The sequence below is a fragment of the Schistocerca gregaria genome, chromosome 1 (assembly GCF_023897955.1).
Source record: "Schistocerca gregaria isolate iqSchGreg1 chromosome 1, iqSchGreg1.2, whole genome shotgun sequence".
NCBI classification, from domain to species: domain Eukaryota; kingdom Metazoa; phylum Arthropoda; class Insecta; order Orthoptera; family Acrididae; genus Schistocerca; species Schistocerca gregaria.
This window is the reverse complement of record NC_064920.1, coordinates 411,164,531-411,185,293: the sequence shown is the minus strand read 5'-3', so window position 1 is coordinate 411,185,293 and position 20,763 is coordinate 411,164,531. Positions and strand designations below refer to the sequence as shown.

At 40.0% G+C, this 20,763-nt stretch overlaps 1 protein-coding gene across 1 annotated transcript in view; it reads right to left on the bottom strand.

Moving 5' to 3' along the window:
- Positions 1 to 297: 297 nt before the first annotated feature.
- The window catches only part of LOC126349809 (pre-mRNA-processing-splicing factor 8), a 103,801-nt gene continuing 83,335 nt past the window's right edge, over positions 298 to 20,763 (bottom strand). Inside the window, exons 29-39 of the mRNA XM_050002460.1 lie at positions 20,059 to 20,219; positions 19,780 to 19,971; positions 19,443 to 19,637; positions 15,551 to 15,836; positions 15,291 to 15,464; positions 14,993 to 15,186; positions 14,633 to 14,848; positions 11,860 to 12,025; positions 10,653 to 10,981; positions 10,289 to 10,443; positions 298 to 1,293 (exon numbers count right to left, since the gene is read on the bottom strand). Of these exons, the coding sequence (XP_049858417.1) occupies positions 1,139 to 1,293; positions 10,289 to 10,443; positions 10,653 to 10,981; positions 11,860 to 12,025; positions 14,633 to 14,848; positions 14,993 to 15,186; positions 15,291 to 15,464; positions 15,551 to 15,836; positions 19,443 to 19,637; positions 19,780 to 19,971; positions 20,059 to 20,219 (2,223 nt within the window). The 3' untranslated portion in view covers positions 298 to 1,138. The remainder of the gene's footprint in view (positions 1,294 to 10,288; positions 10,444 to 10,652; positions 10,982 to 11,859; positions 12,026 to 14,632; positions 14,849 to 14,992; positions 15,187 to 15,290; positions 15,465 to 15,550; positions 15,837 to 19,442; positions 19,638 to 19,779; positions 19,972 to 20,058; positions 20,220 to 20,763) is intronic.

Below are 20,763 nucleotides of genomic sequence, written 5' to 3'. Positions count from 1 at the left end.
TATTTTGCGTCTTTTGAGGGATAGTAGAGTGGTAAATACTGCTGTCCGATGTATGCTCTCTCCACTGCACATTATGTCTGTACTCTTCAACAACACCAGCTCTGACTCAGAAATTTTTATTTACTAGTATTTATCAAAAGTAGCACTCATAATGCCACCCCTTATGGACAAAGTATTCGTTTCCCTGTAAACTGATTATGTGCCAACAGCAATAAAACAATTAGTGTTACAAAGATCTCTATCACTGTTTGAATAAAACAAGCTAAAATTTGTTTGGGAAGAATAAAAACACAAAAATTAAACCTTCAGGTACACTGTTTATTTTATAATTTACAAAGGGCACAGTAATACATCAGAGACAATATGTTTAATCTCGCTATACCGTAAAGTGTAAAATGTCTGATAATAACACAACACATAACAATATTTTAATTTTTCTGACAAACTGACTACCACAGGAGCCAGTCAAATTATTAAAACACACACACACACACACACACACACACACACACACACACACACACACACACACACACACACAGAGTTTTCTACATAGATAGAAAATGGTTGTGGCAGTAGTGAATGTGTGAACACAATTAGTAACAGATTTTTCTGGCACATGCATGTGTACACAAATACCCCAAATGTTTTGAAAACATTACATACCACTCCATGTTCACACTGTAACATCTCTTACAATTCTACCCTCAGTAGCAGGAATCGACAGGCTATTATTTAATTCTTATTATTTTCATTCCAGTAGAATTTACTTAGTTACCACTGAGAGTTAGGTTCATTCAATTGCCACATGCATATCTCTTACCCACTGGCTTCGTCTCGTTAAAAAAATTATAAAAATCTAAATGTAGGACTTCTGCCTGTCTGTAATTAAAGAAAATATTTTGCTTGCAGTAAGCATTAACAAATATTTACGAAAGGAAAAGAAATAAAAACTGGAGAGTTGAAAAAACTCCATGTACCCAGTATTTATGAAATGACATACTTCTGGGAGGAAGCCGTGTTCTTACAAAAAATATGTTATAGCACACGATTATATACATGTACATCTTGAGCTCTCTGAAGTGCACACAACAGTGTCTTATTTACACTATTTACATTTGTCAGTTACTGAAATTATTTAAGCATAAACATCCTCACGATCTGCACCAACACCGTCCCCATCTTCAAGAGAGGAAAAATTGAGAAAATGAGCTGGTCGGTGCACCTCGTGGTAAAATTCTTTCGGATTACACAACTGCAGTTCATATTTCATGTTGGGATCATGGCGAACACCTGAAAGTGAGAACCAAACATAGCTTTTAGAGAACGTAGATTGAGTGAAATGAGTCTTTTGAAGTTGTGGCAGAGTAATTTTACTAGTGTCAAGTGTAAATAATTATTGAACCCATATCATACACATTCTTTGCATGTTAGTTTGGATTTATGTTCAATGGATAAGAATTTGTGAATCAACAGTGACTACTGAGTACGTCTTGTGACATCATAAATAATGTGATCAATTAATGTACTTTGTTGTTTAACATCTATGTATCATAATGTATAGAGGCAATATGAAGATAATGTACAAAGACTGCACAAATGGATCATTTCACATGATTATGAAGGCTGAATTCTTACATTATCTGTAAAAGAAAAGTATACACAATTCAATGACATGAGAATGAATAATTCTTGAAATGCAGTCTGAAGTGATACTCTGAAAAAAATAATAATAATAATAATAATAATAATAATAATAATAATAATAATAATAATAATAATAAAATGTAGGACCAAAGTTTTATAGAAAAAAACTAAAACAAAGGAGAAAACAGTTAAATTTAGAGCGATGATATAGCTGTAAGAAGTTTTACTAAATGGAAAAGTTCTCTTTGCTTGTATAATAAATCATTTTTTATGAACATCACACAAGAAATAATAAGTAATTTATTCTCCTTCCTTCCTTATCCACACCTCTTGCAACACTAAATGAGTGGAGATTATATATAAAGAGGGAGAGAGGGGGGGGGGGGGAGAGGAGCTGCTATCATATTCTCACATATTAATGTGTATTACCATTTTTAATCAGAAGTTGATACCATATTTTCCTTTATTTTTAAATTGTGGTTTCTTGGCATCTGAGTAGTTGGCAATAAACAGCAGCAGTTTTTGGCACATTCCCAGGAAGCAATTCACAGTACATGACACCTTTATTCAGTGAATGTCTGTTAGTCTGATATCCAACAGTCAGGTACCTTCAATAATCCAACCTTGTTAGATACATATTAAATATTTCAGATGTGTTCGGCAGAATTGGGTCACACTCAGTACTGGTCCACAATTTCAAGTCATGTAAAGCCAAAAATTGTTTCAGTCATCTATCAGACAGCTTCTGTTGTGCACCAATTGTTTACAGCGATTAAAAAGTGGTGTTTTAAAGTGTTATCATGATTGGGGCTGTTCTATGTCACAATTACAGTAGTGCTGCATATTGCTGAGAGAATGTTTTCTCATTAAGCACCTCTCACAACAAAGTGGAAGTGAAAAGTAAACATGGTATGCTTATGAAACCAGAAAGCTTGTCATCATTAATCAGATTGAGAAAGTCTAGGAAATAACATACGTTGGTTCTTCAACAATCTATGATATTAAAAATAAATAAATGTCAACTTCAAAATCTTGCTCGCAGACAGTTGCATTCAAGATGCTGAATCACGATAAACTTTTAAAACCACTGAACTAGTTCATCTGCATGAAATTTTGTACATGTTTCTGTATGGAAAGTAGTGAAGAAAAACCTGTAACTAGGACTATGTTTTTGGATAAGGTGAATAGCTCTATGATGGCTTGGGTTGACTAATTAATTGAGAGAGGTCTGGAACCAAACGGTGAGGTCATCAGTCCTGCAATTCCAAAGTGAGGTAAGAATAAAGAGGGTCTGCTAAAAGTGGACAGACCCGGTCAGGGGAGTCAAATCATGAGCTAATGAACATTAAACACACACAGTAAAAGCATAAAAGGTGAGACCAAATCTAAAAACTGAAAAAAGGGGGGCAGTCATGGGGTCACAGACCGAGAAGACTGCAAAAGAAGTCCTAACCACAACCAACCTGCCCCTGCTCCATGACTAAAGGAGAACCTTATAACTGGAAATAACAGCCACTTTTCACAGAGGAAACCGAGAACCAGGTCAACCATCCTTGGATTGTCTGCTAATTTTAAATTTAAGGAATTGGGAAGACTATACTTAACATGAAGGGTCGAAAGAAGGGGACATTCCACCAATATGTGAGATATTGTCAGTCTGGCTCCAAAACCACATTGTGGAGGTGGGTCGTTAAGTAGGAGGAAACAACAGGTAAGCCGGGTATGACCAATGCATAAACAGCATAAAACATTGGACTACTACTGAGAGGAGTGAAAAGAAGGGTGACAACTACAGCAGATTCCTTGATTGTGCGGTGTTTATTATTATGGGCAGTAGTGCTCCAGATGGCATTCCACTGTTGGGCAAAGAGAGATTTGACGTAGATCCGCATAGCCACAGCTGGAATCATGAAAGGAAAAGGGTGTAAGTATCTGCTTCTTTGGTCAAACGGTCAGCCAATTCATTCCCTGGGATGCCCAAATGACTTTGTATCCAGAGACAGAAGACGTTCAGGCAGCACGCTCAAGGGCAGAGAGATCATGGATAGCAGAGATCATAGGGTGACGAGAGTAGCATCGATCGATAGCCTGACGGCTGCTCATGGAATTTGAACAAATTAAAACACTGTGGAGAAAGGCCTGAGAAACAAAAAGGAGGGCCCTGTGAACATACTACATGATGCTCGAAGCCAGTAGGAAATGTGAAAGCGTATCGCACCTTATCAATAGTCTTAGAACCAACAATGTAAAACATGGCAGCACCCGGGAACCCTGCAAAGATGGCACATACAAGACGCCAGTAAACCACAGGAGCATCAGAGACCTTAGGGCCCTGGAATATATCAGTCCTAATCTGTAGTCTAGGCACCATCTGGTGCAAGGAGGGGGTATAAGAGGAAAGACATGGGATGCAGTCCAGTGGAGATAGAGATCCTAACGGAGGGAAGTGAGACGCATGCCAACCAGCAATCCCATTTGTGGGCAAGTGTTAGGAGGGAGACGTCCTCCATTGGCGAAGAGCACAGGGGTACACAGGATGGTCAGAGAATTATATACTTGGACATGTCCGAAGGAGCAGAGACACCACTGATGAGCTGCAGTTGTTTAGAATGAAATTACGATTATATTAATACTTTCTGCTGCCGACTGGTATATATCCTTCATGAAATCCTCCCCACTCCACAAAGAGTGTCTTTCCGCCGTCCACCTAACCTTCGTAACCTCGAAGTTCATCCCTATGAAATCCCCAAACCACCTTCCCTACCCTCTGGCTCCTACCCTTGTAACCGCCCCCGGTGTAAAACCTGTCCCATGCACCCTCCCACCACCACCTACTCCAGTCCTGTAACCCGGAAGGTGTACACAATCAAAGGTACAGCCACGTGTGAAAGCACCCACGTGATTTACCAACTGACCTGCCTACACTGTGAAGCTTTCTATGTGGGAATGACCAGCAACAAACTATCCATTTGCATGAATGGACACAGGCAGACAGTGTTCGTTGGTAAGGAGGATCACCCTGTGCCTAAACATGCATTGGTGCACCGCCAGCACATCTTGGCATAGTGTTACACCGTCCTTATCTGGATACTCCCCACTAACACCAACCTATCCGAACTCCGGAGATGGGAACTTGCCCTTCAATATATCCTCTCTTCTCGATATCCGCCAGCCCTCAACCTCCGCTAATTTCAAGTTGCCGCCGCTCATACCTCACCTGTCTTTCGACAACTTCTTTGCCTCTGTACTTCCGCCTCGACTGACATCTCTGCCCAAACTCTTTGCCTTTACAAATGTCTGCTTGTGTCTGTGTATGTGCGGATGGATGTGTGTGTGTGCGCGCGTGAGAGTGTACACCTGTCCTTTTTTCCCCATAAGGTAAGTCTTTCCGCTCCCGGGATTGGAATGACTCCTTACCCTCTCCCTTAAAACTCACATCCTTTCATCTTTCTCTCTCCTTCCCTCTTTCCTGAAGAAGCAACCATTGGTTGCGAAAGCTTGAATTTTGTGTGTGTGTCTGCGTGTTTATCGACCTGCCAGTGCTTCTGTTTGGTAAGTCACATCATATACAAAAAGGTATGGCCAAACTTTCAGGAAACATTCCTCACACACAAAGAAAGAAACGATGTTATGTGGACATGTGTCAGAAAACGCTTACTTTCTATGTTAGAGCCCATTTTATTGCTTCCCTTCAAATCACATTAATTATGGAATGGAAACACACAGCAACAGAACGTACCAGCGTGACTTCAAACAATTTGTTACAGGAAACGTTCAAAATGTCCTCCGTTAGCGAGGGTACATGCATCCACCCTCTGTCGCATGGAATCCCTGATGTGCTGATGCAGCCCTGGAGAATGGCGTATTGTATCACAGGCGTCCACAATACGAGCATGAAGAGTATCTACATTTGGTACCGGGGTTACGTAGACAAGAGCTTTCAAATGCCCCCATAAATGAAAGTCAAGAGGGTTGAGGTCAGGAGAGCGTGAAGGCCATGGAATTGGTCCGCCTCTACCAATCCAACGGTCACTGAATCTGTTGTTGAGAAGCGTACGAACACTTCGACTGAAATGTGCAGGAGCTCCATCATGCATGAACAACATGTGTCGTACTTGTAAAGGCATATGTTCTAGCAGCACAGGTAGAGTACCCCATATGAAATCATGATAACGGGCTCCATTGAGCGTAGGTGGAAGAACATGGGGCCCAATCAAGACATCACCAATATTGCCTGCCCAAACGTTTACAGAAAATCTGTGTTGATGACGTGATTGCACAATTGCGTGCGGATTCGAGTCAGCCCACGCATGTTGATTGTGAAAATTTACAATTTGATCACGTTGGAATGAAGCCTCATCTGTAAAGAGAACATACGCACTGAAATGAGTATTGACACATTGTTGGATGAACCATTCGCAGAAGTGTATCCGTGGAGGCCAATCAGCTGCTGATAGTGCCTGCACACGCTGTACATGGTACGGAAACAACTGGTTCTCCCGTAGCACTCTCTATACAGTGAAATGGTCAACGTTACCTTGTACAGCAGCAACTTCTCTGACGCTGACATTAGGGTTATCGTCAACTGCACAAAGAATTGCCTCGTCCATTGCAGGTGTCCTCGTCGTTCTAGGTCTTCCACAGTCGCGAGTCATAGGCTCGAATGTTCCTTGCTCCCTAGGACACCGATCAATTGCTTTGAACGTCTTCCTGTCGGGAGACCTTCGTTCTGTCTCGATACAAACGTACTGCGCCACGGCTATTGCCCCATGCTAATCCATACATCAAATGGGCATCTGCCAACTCTGCATTTGTAAACATTGCAAAACCACGTTCGTGATGAACACTAACCTGTTGATGTTACGTACTGATGTGCTTTATGCTAGGTAGAGCAATGAATCTTATGTCAACACAAGCACCGAAGTCAACATTACCTTCCTTCAATTGGGCCAACTGTCGGTGAATCGAGGAAGTACAGTACATACTGACGAAACTAAAATGAGCTCCAACATGGAAAGTAAGCGTTTGCGGACAGATGTCCACATGTTTCCTGAAAGTTTGGCTGTACCTTTTTGTAATATATAGAAACATTCCACATGGGAAAAATATATTAAAAACAAAGATTCCATGACTTTCCAAACGGAAAAGCACTGGTAGATAGACACAATAAAAAAACACACAAAAACACACACAAAATTTCAAGCTTTCGCAACCAACGGTTGCTTCGTCAGGAAAGAGGGAAAGACGAAAGGATGTGTGTTTATGGGAGAGGGTAAGGAGTCATTCCAATCCCGGGAACGGAAAGACTTACCTTAGGGGAAAACCTACTCTATAAATTAGCGTCAAGTTTTCCTCATGGTGCAGATGATAATGTAGGAGACTTTTTTGTTTTAGGGCGCAAAAACAACTAGGGTCGTGTGCTCATGTCAGAACATAAAGACAAAGAGAGGAGGTAAGAACGCACACACATTAATCCCAACTGACAGAAGAGAAGACAGCTAAAAACAGGGATGTCGGGAAAGGTCTATGAAATACACCATAGAGAAACAGAGGTCATGAACTAAACATTAAATGGCCTTAGTCATACTGCTATAACAGATTAAAAGTAAACACAGTCGACAGCCCATGCATCGTTCACTAAAATGGCCAATAACAGACGGCAAACATGAACGAGAAAAGATTAAAAGAAGGGCATTTCTTCAAAAAAAGGTGAACCGTCAAAGGTTGAGCGCAATGAGTGCAAAATGGTGGGGGAGCACCACTTAACACATGGCCATGGCTAAAAAGACAGTGGTCGATACGTAACCTAGCTAAAATGAACTCCTCATGGCGAGAGGGCCAAGAGGTGGTCATCCAAGCTGCTGGGAGAGGCTTAATAACCTGGAGTTTGTTACCATGAAGGAAGGACTAGTGGTGATGCAAAAGTTACACCACCTGCTAACAGATAGCAACACAAAGATCATCAGAGGGAATGTAAGAACTAGTGGCCTAAAGTATGAGCACGCAGCCCTGGAAGCAGCGTCAGCAGCCTCGTTTCCTGTCAGACCGACATGACCAGGAACCCACAAACATCACAGTGGCTCCATCAAGAGCAAGCAAGTGATAGCTTTCCTGGACCCGTTGCACTAAGGGATGGACATGTACAGCACACAGAGGCTTTGAAGGGCACAGAGAGTCGAAGCAGATGACGCAACTGAAAAGTCTGTGTCACCGCATGTACTGCGTGGCCTTACACATGGCGAAAAGCTCTGCTGTAAAGCTTCAGTTTGGTCCTTACTACCATCCCATGTCAATCTTTGTATCTCTCTTTTGTTTTGTTTTAGGAACCCAAATTAACATATATGGCAACATCATCTGTGGTAAGCCACCTCGACTGGCTAACTTCAACACTGATTAACTCTGAAATGGCACAGCGTATTGAATTTTTCTCAGCAGAACCTGCCCTGCAACACCCTTAAAATCTATTCCTTGGAACAACCTGCCCTGCAACACCCTTAAAACCTGCTCAGACTGTTTCTGACCACCTTGTATGTACTTATATTCAACGTTTGCTGGACTGGGCCACAGCAACACATGGTTGGTATAGTTAGTACAAATAAAATGAGCACTTTTTCTGATTACTTTTACCAAAGAGTACATACTAAGTATTTCATTGTCGTGCTGGATAAAAATATTTTGAAGTTTAAAAGGGTAATGGTTCCTGCTATAATTTCCAAAGCTTTGGAATACACACTGAAGCACCAAAGAAATTGGTATAGGCATGCATTTTCAAATACAGTGATATGTAAACAGGGAAAATGGTACTACAGTCGGCAACACTTATACAAGACAATAAGTGTCTGGTGCAGTTGTTAGATCGGTTATTGCTGCTACAATGACAGGTTATCAAGAATTAAGTGAGTCTGAACATGGTGTTATAGCTGGTGCATCAGGGATAGGACACAGCACCTCCGAGGTAGTGAAGACGTGAGGATTTTCCCGTATGACCTTTTCATGAGTGTATCAGGAATCCTGTAAAACATCAAATCCCCGAAATCGATGTGGCATGGTAAAAGATCCTGCAAGAACGGGACCAACAATGACTGAAGAGAATTGTTCAATGTGACAGAAGTGCAACCTTTCTGCAAACTGCTGCAGATTTCAATGCTGGGCCATCAGCAACGAACCATTCAACGAAACATCACTGATATGGTCTTTCAAAGCCGAAGGCACACTTGTTTCCCTTGATGACTGCATGACCTTTACGCCTCACCTGGGTCCATCAACACTGACACTGGACTGCTGATGAATGGAAACATGTTGCCTAATTGGACGACTCTCATTTCAAATTGTATCAAGTGAATGGATATGATGGTTATAGAGATGACCTCATGAATATATAGACCCTGCAGGTCAGCACGGACTGTTCAAGCAGGTGGAAGCTCTGTAATGGTGAGGGCGTGTGCAGTTGGAGTGATATGGGACCCCAGATACTTCTAGATATAACTGATAGGTGACACATACGTAAGCATCCTGTCTGATCACCTGCATCAATTCACGTGCATTGTACATCCTGACAGACTTAGGCAATTCCAGCAGGACAATGCAACATCCAACACATCCAAAATTGCTACTGAGTGGCTCCAGGAACACACTTCTGAATTTAAACACTTCTGCTTGCCACCAAACTCCCAAGACATGAACATTACTGAACATATCAGGGATGGCTTGCAATGGGCTGTTCAGAAGAGATCTCCACCTCTTCACATTCTTACAAATTCATGGACAGCCCTGCAGGATTCATGGTGTCAGTTCCCTTCAACACTACTTCAGACATTAGCCAAGTCCATGCCACGTCATGCTGTGGCACTTCTGCATGCTCACGGACAGCCTATTACAATATTAGGACGTGTACCAGTTTCTCTGGCTTGTCAGTGTAAAAAGTGAGTGTTTCGAATGTACCATCTTCCTGCTTTAATATAAGAACAACATTCTGTGATAAGATTCTAGTTCTGTTACATGTTGGTTGATTTCTTAAGCACTTTCATTCTGGGGAGTGTCGTTTTGCTAACTGTATGCATATTCTGTTGGAGTGGTGCTAGTTTGTGCGCTATAATCCAATGAAGTCACATTCACATCTATGGAAATAGAGGCAGGCTCAGACAGAATCCAACAAACCTGAGCAAACTGAAACAACATAGATGCAGTAAATATTCCTGAACCTTCCAAAGTAACAGCCAAGCATCCCATCAGCATGTAGCACGTCTTAAATTTAACGAAATTTTGGATATACGTCTGTACCATTCTCCTAATGCAGGAGATTAAGCTAAGATCCACATCTTATTCTGTGTGACCAACAGCATTCAACCAATATTGCATGGCATTTACATGAAGTATGCACAGAGCTGCTGCTACTTGCAGATACTTGGAAGCACTCACCACACCCCAGCTTTGGCAACCAAAAAGCTCTATAATACAAAAACTCACTGTTGTTCATGAATTAGCTGAAGACAAAATGAGATACGCAATAGATTGTTCACTGATTTTGCATTTTTTCCATTTACGGAGAGTGATACCCATTCTGTCTTTTTGTGAAGAAAAGGCAATAACTCTTAGAAACAAGTAATAACTGCAAGCAATCACTACATACATCTCTACTCACCCATGAAATTGTAGTTCCAAGATCCCTGTGTGGGGACCATAAAGAATCCCAGAAAGCGATCTGACAACAGCATCTGAACTTTCTCATAGTGGCTTGGTAGGTACCCTTTTGGATTATTACCTTTATCTGTGTTCAAGCGACCCCACTCATAACCACTGGAAGTAAAGTATCACATTCTAATTAATCATAGGAGAAAAAAGAAAAGGACAAATAAATGCTAATGAAAAGATATCACAGTCCTCAAATTTGAAGGTCTAAGTTAATGTTGAAATGCACCTAGCAGAGTAACAATACAAATTTTCATGTTTTGCAAACAATACTAATTAAAACTTTACAGAGAGTTCACTATGTTAACACAAAGTACCTTGGTGTCAGTTTATATGCAGTTAGGGAACAAGATCCAGGTGTGAAACTGCAAGTTATTATGATAGTTTTCTCTCCATCCCATGAGGTATTATCTGCCATAACCTTGGCATGTGTTGTTATATCTTGTGGTGACAGCTGTGGCAATTCATTAGGTTGAGTATGTATCCATCCCAAAGGCTCCATCTCCTTCAAGTACTGATGCTGTGGTAACATATTTGGAAGATGAACTGTCTGGTGAGTACCCCACTGCGGCGGCATAACAATGCAGCGAATCTCTTTCACCTGTGGGTTATCTGGAGGACTAATTCCATACAGATATCCAGCAATCTGAAATACAAATAAAGGTAAAATTTGTTATATACATGTTGGATTATGCAAGTCTGATACAATTTCAATCATAGGAATAGATTAACATAAATAAGAAACTTTATCAGAGTTTCATAATATTCAAAACTTTCTCCTTTCACAATGCGTTACTTACATCAACAACAAAATTTTATTTCATTGCTTAACACATCTGTCACTAATCCACTAATCCATGGAAAAACGAACACATGAAGAAAGACACAGCATCTCCGTAATACTATATTATTTGACTTAGGAATTAAAGTTGTCATCAATCTGAAGACTGTTTTGAACACCACAGTGCTTTCCTACATGTAGGTAGTGTAACATTGCCTGTGACCTTTGAACTGACTTATCCAGCCAGTTAAAATAGACGCTGAAGAGCCAGAAGGGGGAGGGGGGGGGGGGGAGATCAACCGGGTAACTTTTTCAAGTATATACTATATCAATAAAATAATTTGTAAGTCTCATATGACAGAATACGTTAAAAATAAAATTTCCTTAGGGTGTCTGCCCCCCACCTCCATTTCATCTCATATTTATGATTGTCTTATACTCAGGTCAATAATGAGGATCATTTTAAAAACAAGTATCTGCTCTCCCCTCCTCCCGAGTGTTGACATCCACTCAACAACGCAAGTTTTATCGTCTTCAAAAAGGATGACTTGTCATAGAGAACGATCAGGATATTACAGTTGGAGTGGATTTTATCCAGTAAAATATGAAATTACTTGAACAACAACAAAACAAAAATGACGAGCTTATCAGCCTAAATTACACTAAGAAACACTAACACACACTTGCTGAAAAATAGATTAATACTTCATACTGATTATACACTGCAGAATATCGTCACCTACCTGAGCTCGCAAGTCTGAGATTGTGACAAATTTCTTCAGAACATTCTTTGGAAGAATGTATGTATATCCAGTTTCTTTTATATCATCTGATGAAACATAAATGTGATTTGTACGCAAATGCAGGTTGGTTGCTGATATTGCTCGCACTCTCCATTCAGTCTTTGAGCTGAAATGGCGATAAATTAGGTTGTATACAAAACACATTTACAAATGTTGTAAAAAGTTGTCTAATAACTAATCCATCGTATCACAATTATCACCATAAAGGCATGCACAACAAAAGAACTGTTACACATTGAGCTTCCAGCGAAAGCATTCTTGTGGGGAAAAAAAACCACACACACAACAACAACAACAACAACAACCCCCCCCCCCCCCCACACACACACACACACACACACCCGCAAGTACATATCACGCACACATGACCTAACTTGGGCTGCTCCAGCCAGAATGCAACCGTGTGGCATCAATGGAATCTGGAGTGCAGTGAAGAAGAAGGAGGGATAGCAGGGTATGGTTGTGGGGGAGAAATCAGCGCAGCCTGGTGGAGCATGCAGGGACTAGATGGCGACAAAACAAGACAGCCAGGCACAGTGACGGAAAGCTGTGGGGGTGAAAGTGGGAACAGGGAGCGAGAAAGGAGAGGAACACAGAGGGGGAAAGATGGGTAGGTGCATTGGCAGAGAGCAGCGCACAAGAGGAAGTGAACTGAGAGGAAGTGATACGATAGAGGGGTCGGAAATCGCTGGATGAAGGGTATGGGGACAATAAATTACTGTACGTTGAGGCCGAGGTGATTTTGGGAGTGGCGAATATGTTGTAAGGATAACTCCCATCTTGTGCTATTCAGAAAAGCTAGCGGTGGAAGGTGTGAAGTAGCTATTGAAATCAAGCATCTTATGTTCAGCTGCAAGTTGTGCTACAAGCTGGTCCACTTTGCTCTTGGCCACATTCTGGTGGTCAGCTGGTCTGAAGTCGCACCAATACAAAAAATTGTGGTATGACTGCAGCAGAGCAAGACACGGTTGCTATTACAAGTGGTCTGAACTCTGATTGCGTAGCATAAGCCAGTGAGAGGACTGGAATAGAAAGTGCTGGGTGGGTGGATTGGGTAGGACTTGCACCTGGGTTTTCCAGTTTTCCACAGGGATATTATCTCTATGGAAAAGGGATTTAGACTGGGAGTGGCATAGGAATGGATCAGAATGAAGTGGCAGTTGAGTGGGCGACCAAACATCATTTTAAGAAGGGGGAAGGATTTTGAGTAGTATATCCCTCATTTAAGGGCATGACGATAGATAATCGAAGACCTGACAATCAATCTGGTTCACTTGTTCCAGCCTGGGGTGGTATTTGGTGATGAAGGGGGTGCTCCTTTGTATCTGATTCATTGGAGGGGTGAGAGGATTGAGGTGTGTGGAGAAATGGCATGAGAATATGTTTGCAGACACAGTCTGAGGGCGTTGTGTGTGTGTGTGTGTGTGTGTGTGTGTGTGTGTGTGTGTGTGTGTGTGTGTGTGTAGGCCTTTGTGAGACCTTCAGCACACCAGATAGGGAAGTTCTTGTCACATGCTGATATACTGCCCCAGGTGGCCAAACTGTATGGGAGGGATCTTTCAGTATGGAATGAATGGCAACACTCAAAATTCAGATACTGTTGGTTGTTAGTGGGTTTAATGTGGATAGGGATGTGGATGGGGCAATCATACAGACAAGGAAATCAACATCCAGGAAGGTGACACACTGAGTTTAGGAAGACCAGGTGAAGTGGATGGGAGACAAAGTGTTAAGGTTGTGAAGAAATGAGGATTCCAAGACCCTAGTCCACCCTATGCTACTCTCGATCTCAGCCCTTGGTCCTGTGGGAAACCCTGTTGCAATACCAGCCCAATCCACCCACCCAGTACTTCCCATTCCAGTCCTGTCACGTGTATCCTACCCCACGAGAGGCTGGGGCAGCTGTGTCGTATACCAGTTCTGTTGCAATCATTGCACAGCTTTTTATATTCATGTTATGGTCCACTACGATGAATGGCCTCCACCAAATTTGGCCAAGAACGAAGTGGACCACACTGTGGCACAACATGCAGCTGAACATAGCACACTTGATTTTAATGGCTGCTTCACAACACGATCCATCTGGCTCCTGCCCTCCACCACCAGCTTTTCTGTTCTGCACAGGTGGGAGTTACTGTTACACAACATTCTCTGCTCATGAAATCATCCTGTCCTCAACCTGTGGTAACCTACTACCTCCACATTCTCCACCAATGATTTCCACCCCCTTTTATCCTGTTATTTCCTCCCAATTCATGTTCCTTCATCCTCATTGTGTGTCACTCTCTGCCAATGCACCCACTGGTCTTTTCCCCATCTCTGTTCCTCTTCTTTTCCCCTCCCTTGCCCATAACCTCCCAATGCTACACTTAGTAGCCTTCTCTTGCCACCATCTAAGATCCAACACACACTGCCAGACTGCACCAACTTCTCTCCACACCCATATCCTGCTATCCCTCTCCCTTACACGGCTCACTCCACATTTCTGCTTCTGTCTACACTATACAGTTGCAGTCCGGCCAGAGATAGCGGTCAAACGTGCCTGACATGTGCTTGCTGTATGAATGGATTTGTTTCCCTTTGGTTGAAGCCTTGGGCCAAAAGATGAATGTGTAACCTACTTTTCAGTGTGCCTGTCTGCAAATCAATGTGTCATCTTTACAGTTTCCAGCAATCTATCCTTTCCATAATATTTTAAAAATTTCTCAGATACCTGAAGGTCTGGGTTTCATAGTTTGAGGTAGTTGACGTGATGATCTCATCTCCATGTTTATTTACAGTGCGTGTCGTCGTCGCCGTCAGCTGAGACTGCTCTTTAGTTTGTTTTTCAATCTCTGCTATCTGTTGTCGCTGAGCTGAAGGTGCACTGATTTCCATGCCCAAAATTATGTCTCTAATTTCAGACTGGGTGAGAGACGCAACATTCACGCTACATAGGAAAATGGAGAATATTTAGTAAGTCTGGCAGGTAAAGATATGAGATTATTGATGCAAAAAAATTTGAAAATTATTAAAGATGTCAGATAATTTTTGAAGATACAAGTATTAGAAAAATTAACACTTCAGAGCTTACTTGTTTTTCTTGCCATAATCTGCCAAGATTAGATCCTTCAGCTGTACTTCAACCTTTATCCATTCTTCATCAGTGAGGGTTGGCCAAATATGATGAGGTTCTGTAATCGTAGTTTTGTCTGGTTTCAAAATGACCTTCGTTCTTTCAGTGTTGACATGAAGAGCTCGAAGGATCAAAATCAACCGTGAAAATGCCTGAAGTTGAAATAGCATATCAGTATCATCACAATTTAGTACAAAACTGAGAATGATCATAAATAATGTTATTTTCATATCCAAAAATTACACTGTGTACTTACAGTGTATGATGAAATAGTTTTTAACCAGTCATCGTACAAATTAAATAAAACCATCTGAGGTTCTGTTGCCTTCAAGATTAAATCACCAAATTTCTCCACTTTAAGGCATGCTTGAAATGGTAGCTGCAGCTCAGAACCTTTGATTACTATGTTTGGAAAATCCAATAAGTGTACCTACAAAGAAGTTAAAAGTCTGAGTCAACACATTCAACTATACAAGTTGAACTATAATTCCTAGAAAGCTTTTATCCTCTTTTTACCTCAAGGGGATCCAACATTCCCTTCCTAGTAACAATAATTTGCTTTGGCTGCTCTTCAACAGGTAATGATCGAATAAGAGCAGCAACTTCTTCAGCAGTCTTCCATTTTGCCAACTGGCCCAATCGTTTCTGCCCTGCCCAAACTGATGTATGAATTATTTTCAGGAACAACTGGCCTGTGCGGGGATTAAATATGAAAATTGCCCCATTGATTGGCTTTGTTGTTAAATTGCCTTCAAATGTCTTGTGAATGGTTACACGATACACGTTAGTGTCATCAACAAACCTGTAAAAATGAATTTTAGATCAAATGTTATTTGCATCCCATTTCGATGATCTGTTGTCTCCTTAAGCAATATTTTGTGCTACATATGCAGGGTGTATCATAATTAATGGCATAAACGCGTGCAGTTGAAAGTACAAGATACTAGAAGCAAAGGGTCTAAGTAAACATACGGTTGACAATGCATACCTTAAGAGCTATGGCCAATTTTTTATCTTCTATACTGTGTAATAAATCTCTTCTGCTGCAAGCTCTTTGCTTTCCACATTTTGGGAAGTATTAGTATGGACCAAAACAAGAAAAAAATGTCCAGTAAATATGTGCTCTAAAATGCACACCTTAAGAGCTATGAGCACATGCTCATAACATAAGGTATGCTTTTTAGAGCAAATATTTATGGGCCTTTTTCTTGTTTTGGTCCATACTACTACTTCCCAAAATGTGGATAGCAAAGAGCTTGCAGTAGAAGAGATTTGCTTCACAGTATCTAAGATCAAAAATTGCTCGTAGCTCTTAAGGTATGCGTTTTCAACCCTATGTTTACTCAAACTTTTTTGCTTATAGTATTGTGTACTTTCAACTGTATGTGTTTACGCCATTAATTATGATACCCTCTGTATATGTATTGCCAATTAAAATGTCAACAGATGATTGCAACTGAACACAATTAACTTCCACATTGTTTAATTTATACATACTTCATGTGCCAAGTACATTTAACATACATTCACTCCTTAGAAGTCTATGAAAAAAGTAAACGAGTGTCTAATGTGCTACAAAAACTCCCACTGACATCTCTAGCAGCACAGTGCATCACTAAATAGGAAAGCATGGCACTATTGAGAAAATATACAAACTGACAAACTTAACTAATTGCTTCAGTCAATGTACTAATATTATTCACCATATTGCATCAGACAATCAGACAATGTGCTTTAGTCATGAAGGAAAAAAGAAGAGAACGTGTGTGGCAGTGTAAAAATATGTTATTGCTCTACACTAAGAAGACTGTTTAGCTCTACTATATGCATTGTAATAGATGATATGTAAAACAATCAAAGTAGCTGATCTGTATTAAATGTGATTTCACAGCAGTCAAATACAATGTCACTGGGCTGAAGACAACTTAGAGGATCATAGTTTTCCCATTTCCATGGACATTAACCACTGAAACTTAACAGGTTATGTATGGGTCAAAGGTAATGCAAATACTCATTATGGCAAAACAATGAACAATTGTATCACATAAACACAGCTGCAAAAAATGGAGAGACATTCAGTGGCAGTGGTGGTGGTGGTGGTATGATGCAGGAGAGGTGGCCATGTCACTGTTCGCTCTGTATGATTGGTCTGGGATCTGGTAGTGGGTGTGTAGCAGTTTCCATGCTCCTGATTTTTTAGGGTATTCAAACTGACAAACCAGTTTGTTACATTTCAGAAATTTCTCACCCTATACCTATTTGAAGAGAGCACAATCATAATCCTGGCAGTCAGTTTTCTTAAATGTGATGTTTATTGAATGTTAAAATTTTATATCTGACTTGATGCAGCTTAGCTGCTAAGGACATTACATATACAAGGAATCTTCTAAATAATAAATAAATAAATAAAATAAAAAATTGATAATATGAAAAATTTAGTACAATATTTCGTTATTTGTTATCCGTCAGTTTTGATGGTAACCGAGTTTAGACTTGTAAGGAAAATCAGCATTGGCAGTATTTTGTTGTTTTATTGTAAGCAAAATCTTAGTGACCTTCCTCAGTGCTGTAATATAAGTTTATGTGATCGCTCTAAGCTTGTGCTTATAGCTTGATATCAGTGCCTACCAATTTTAATTGTATATTACAGCACTGAAGATGGTCATTAAGTGACCGAAAATCGATTTTGCTGACAATGCTGATTGTCCTTCCAATTCTATCCACTATTTGGACGTGATACACACAACACGCCATGGAGTCGTCAATCAATAAGAGTTCAGACTTTTTCTGTGCACCTACGTCACACATTCTCCGACAGTGAATAAGTGTTCAGCAGTGTTACGAGTGCAAAGTTGTGAATGTCATAGCCAATGTGAGCATAGATTGTTATTTAGTGAACTTTTATGCCACTTGTTGCAGGCTGTCATAGATGACGGTGGTAAGCGACAAATTCTGCGTAGGCAAGCAAGAGACATACTTTCTTGAAACGCAAAGCACATGCATGAGCGTACTGCAACTGTCACTTCTAATCGGCAACACTGCAGTCCCAGTCCAACAGATCTGGGCACTGTTTAGTTGCAACATCATTGTTAACTCCAAATTTGCCTCTGTGGAAGCCATCAAGTTCCTAGTCATTTAAGTATTTCCTCCTCAACTTTATATGTTTACAATTTGTTGCACATATTTACCCAAATTTAGTTTTAACTGGTTATGTTATGGGTATATTTATTTCCAGGGCAAGTGATACTGTGGGGGATCCTGAAGTGATCCTACAGATACGAGTGGAAATTTGGAACAGGGTATTATTGAACTTGACAACCACAATAGTGAATCTGAACAGTCACAGGTGGTATATAACAGTAAGGAAATTGCTGCACATAATGTTACAGCAGATAACTACACATTTTATACTGGAAAAGACAATGGAAATTTATGGATTACTCAGTCACTAACTGCAAGAAAAAAGTGGTAAAAGCATTACAGGAATTTTTCGTGGTCCGAAAGGGACTGCTAAAAATGCACATACATATTTATATGCATGTTCTCTATTTATCACTGAAAACATAACAAGACACCACAGCTTATATAAACAGGTGGATTTGGGAAAAACACAGCGATAACAACTGTATTAGAGCTAAAGATTGTAAAGGCCCTACAGTAGAAGACATTTATGTTCCTTTCTGGGACACTGGTTTTAATTGGCATAAAGAAAGCAAAGTATGCAAATTGAAGTGAGCAGTGGGCATTTAATGGTACTGGTAGGATTACCTTATGGTCACGTTTCAATTATAAACATTTCCCCCTTCTCCTTCTTGCGCTGATGACTGTGCAGTTGAGCACCCCACAAACCAAACAAACCACTTCTTAGAGCAATTAGGTTTGAGAATATAGAAACCAGAATTGAATGAAAATCTACAGATAAATTGGCACCTCTTAATGAGTTTTAGCAAAAATTTGTAATTAACTTTGTTGCTTGCTTTAATGTCTTTGGATCTGTTGCAACTGACATCATGCAAAAACTGTGTAAACAATGTCTGGAAAAGGCATTCTCATCAGAACATTACATTTCTCCTGTGACACTAGTGACCAGGGGATGGAGATTTGTTCTGACTGAAAATTTTTATTGATGTAAACCACTTTAATGTGGCTGCTTTTTGCCTATTTTTACAGTTACTTCCTTGTTTATTTACAATAATAAATAATTAATAATGACAAGCTGTTTTACTTAAATTTTATCCCCTGGTTTGCCTAAAAATAGAAACTATGTGAAGACAAAATCATTCTGTAAATGCTGTGGCGTGCCCGCTCATATGAAATCAGGTGTGATGATCACAAAGTTAATATCAGTGGATAACTATGTTAAGTATTGCATTTGTTGTACTAGTACAACAGTAGTAACATCACTCACCAAATGATCTGGTTTGAGAACAGCTCTCCATAATTCTGCGATGACAAGTATGGCTCTGTGGGTTCTGATGAATACAATTGAAGTGCTTTTCTGATACGCTCCCGTAGTACATAAAGGGCAGGGTTTGCTTTCATAATTTTGGCCATAGCCTGCTGTATCAGAGGCTTGCATCCTGGATACCAATTTCCATAGGCGCTGAAGAAAATTACACATTTTTAGCCTTTTATATGATCCTTTTCTTATAAATATGTGTAGATACAACTATAATCTTTCTTTAATGTCTAAAATAACAGCCTGTATCACTTTAATTGTACAATAAAAGAAAATAATAATATACCTGTGCAGATTGTATGCCAAGTCAATTGCAATCAATAACCCTGTAGGTGAGGGATATATTGACATGTTGTCAGTTGTGTAATCCAAGAACTTTGCACGGGCATATCTTTCAATATCATGCGAATCGTAATCACCCCACCGCAGCTGAACATCAATCCAGTACTTCTGAGTTGTTGTATTGTCCATCGTATCTCTAAAAATTAAAAATATAATGCACATACAAGGACTCTCAGTGATTTAGAAATATGTACATGTTAAATTAAAAACAAATCATTCTTACTTTGAATCAGCAAGAAGTGATGGCCTTGAAACATTCCATTTGTATGCAGCAAAGAGCAGAATATCAGCGCAAGATGAATTCATCTTGTAAGACTTACGAGGATGAATAGTCTCCTTCTGAACAGTCTCAATTTCTAATGCATCGAGCTCTTGATCAAATACCTGCATATAACAAATTATTTATAATGCAAGTAAGTTAGAACTGTGGTACTAAAACAAGTTTCACAAAGTACAAGCTATTACAAGATGAAAGATATTTATGACACAGTAAGAAATTGTCTGATCACTCACATGTACTTCCTGGAATTCATGCATATAGCTGAACTTATTAAAATTAACATTAAATAAGCTTAAGTTCTTAAGTGATATTGTTCAACTCAACTTTGTACTGACTATAAAATTTGTTACATACTCTAAGATAAACATGATACGCCACAGGATGAATGATCAAAAGTTAAAGGAATTATTGCATACAAAAATATTAGCTTACTTTGAAACAGAACACATGATGTACACAAATAAGGAAATGCTGAGAATATTTATCAAGTTAACAAAAACCAAAACAGCTCTCCAAGTGGCTCTGTTGACTGGAAAGCATCTGAGAAGAACTTGTTAATGTATATTACGTAACATATTTTGATTGCAGGAAAATACAATCTACTTCACAATTAGTATCATGCCCACTGTAAACGAATTAATTTTAGGT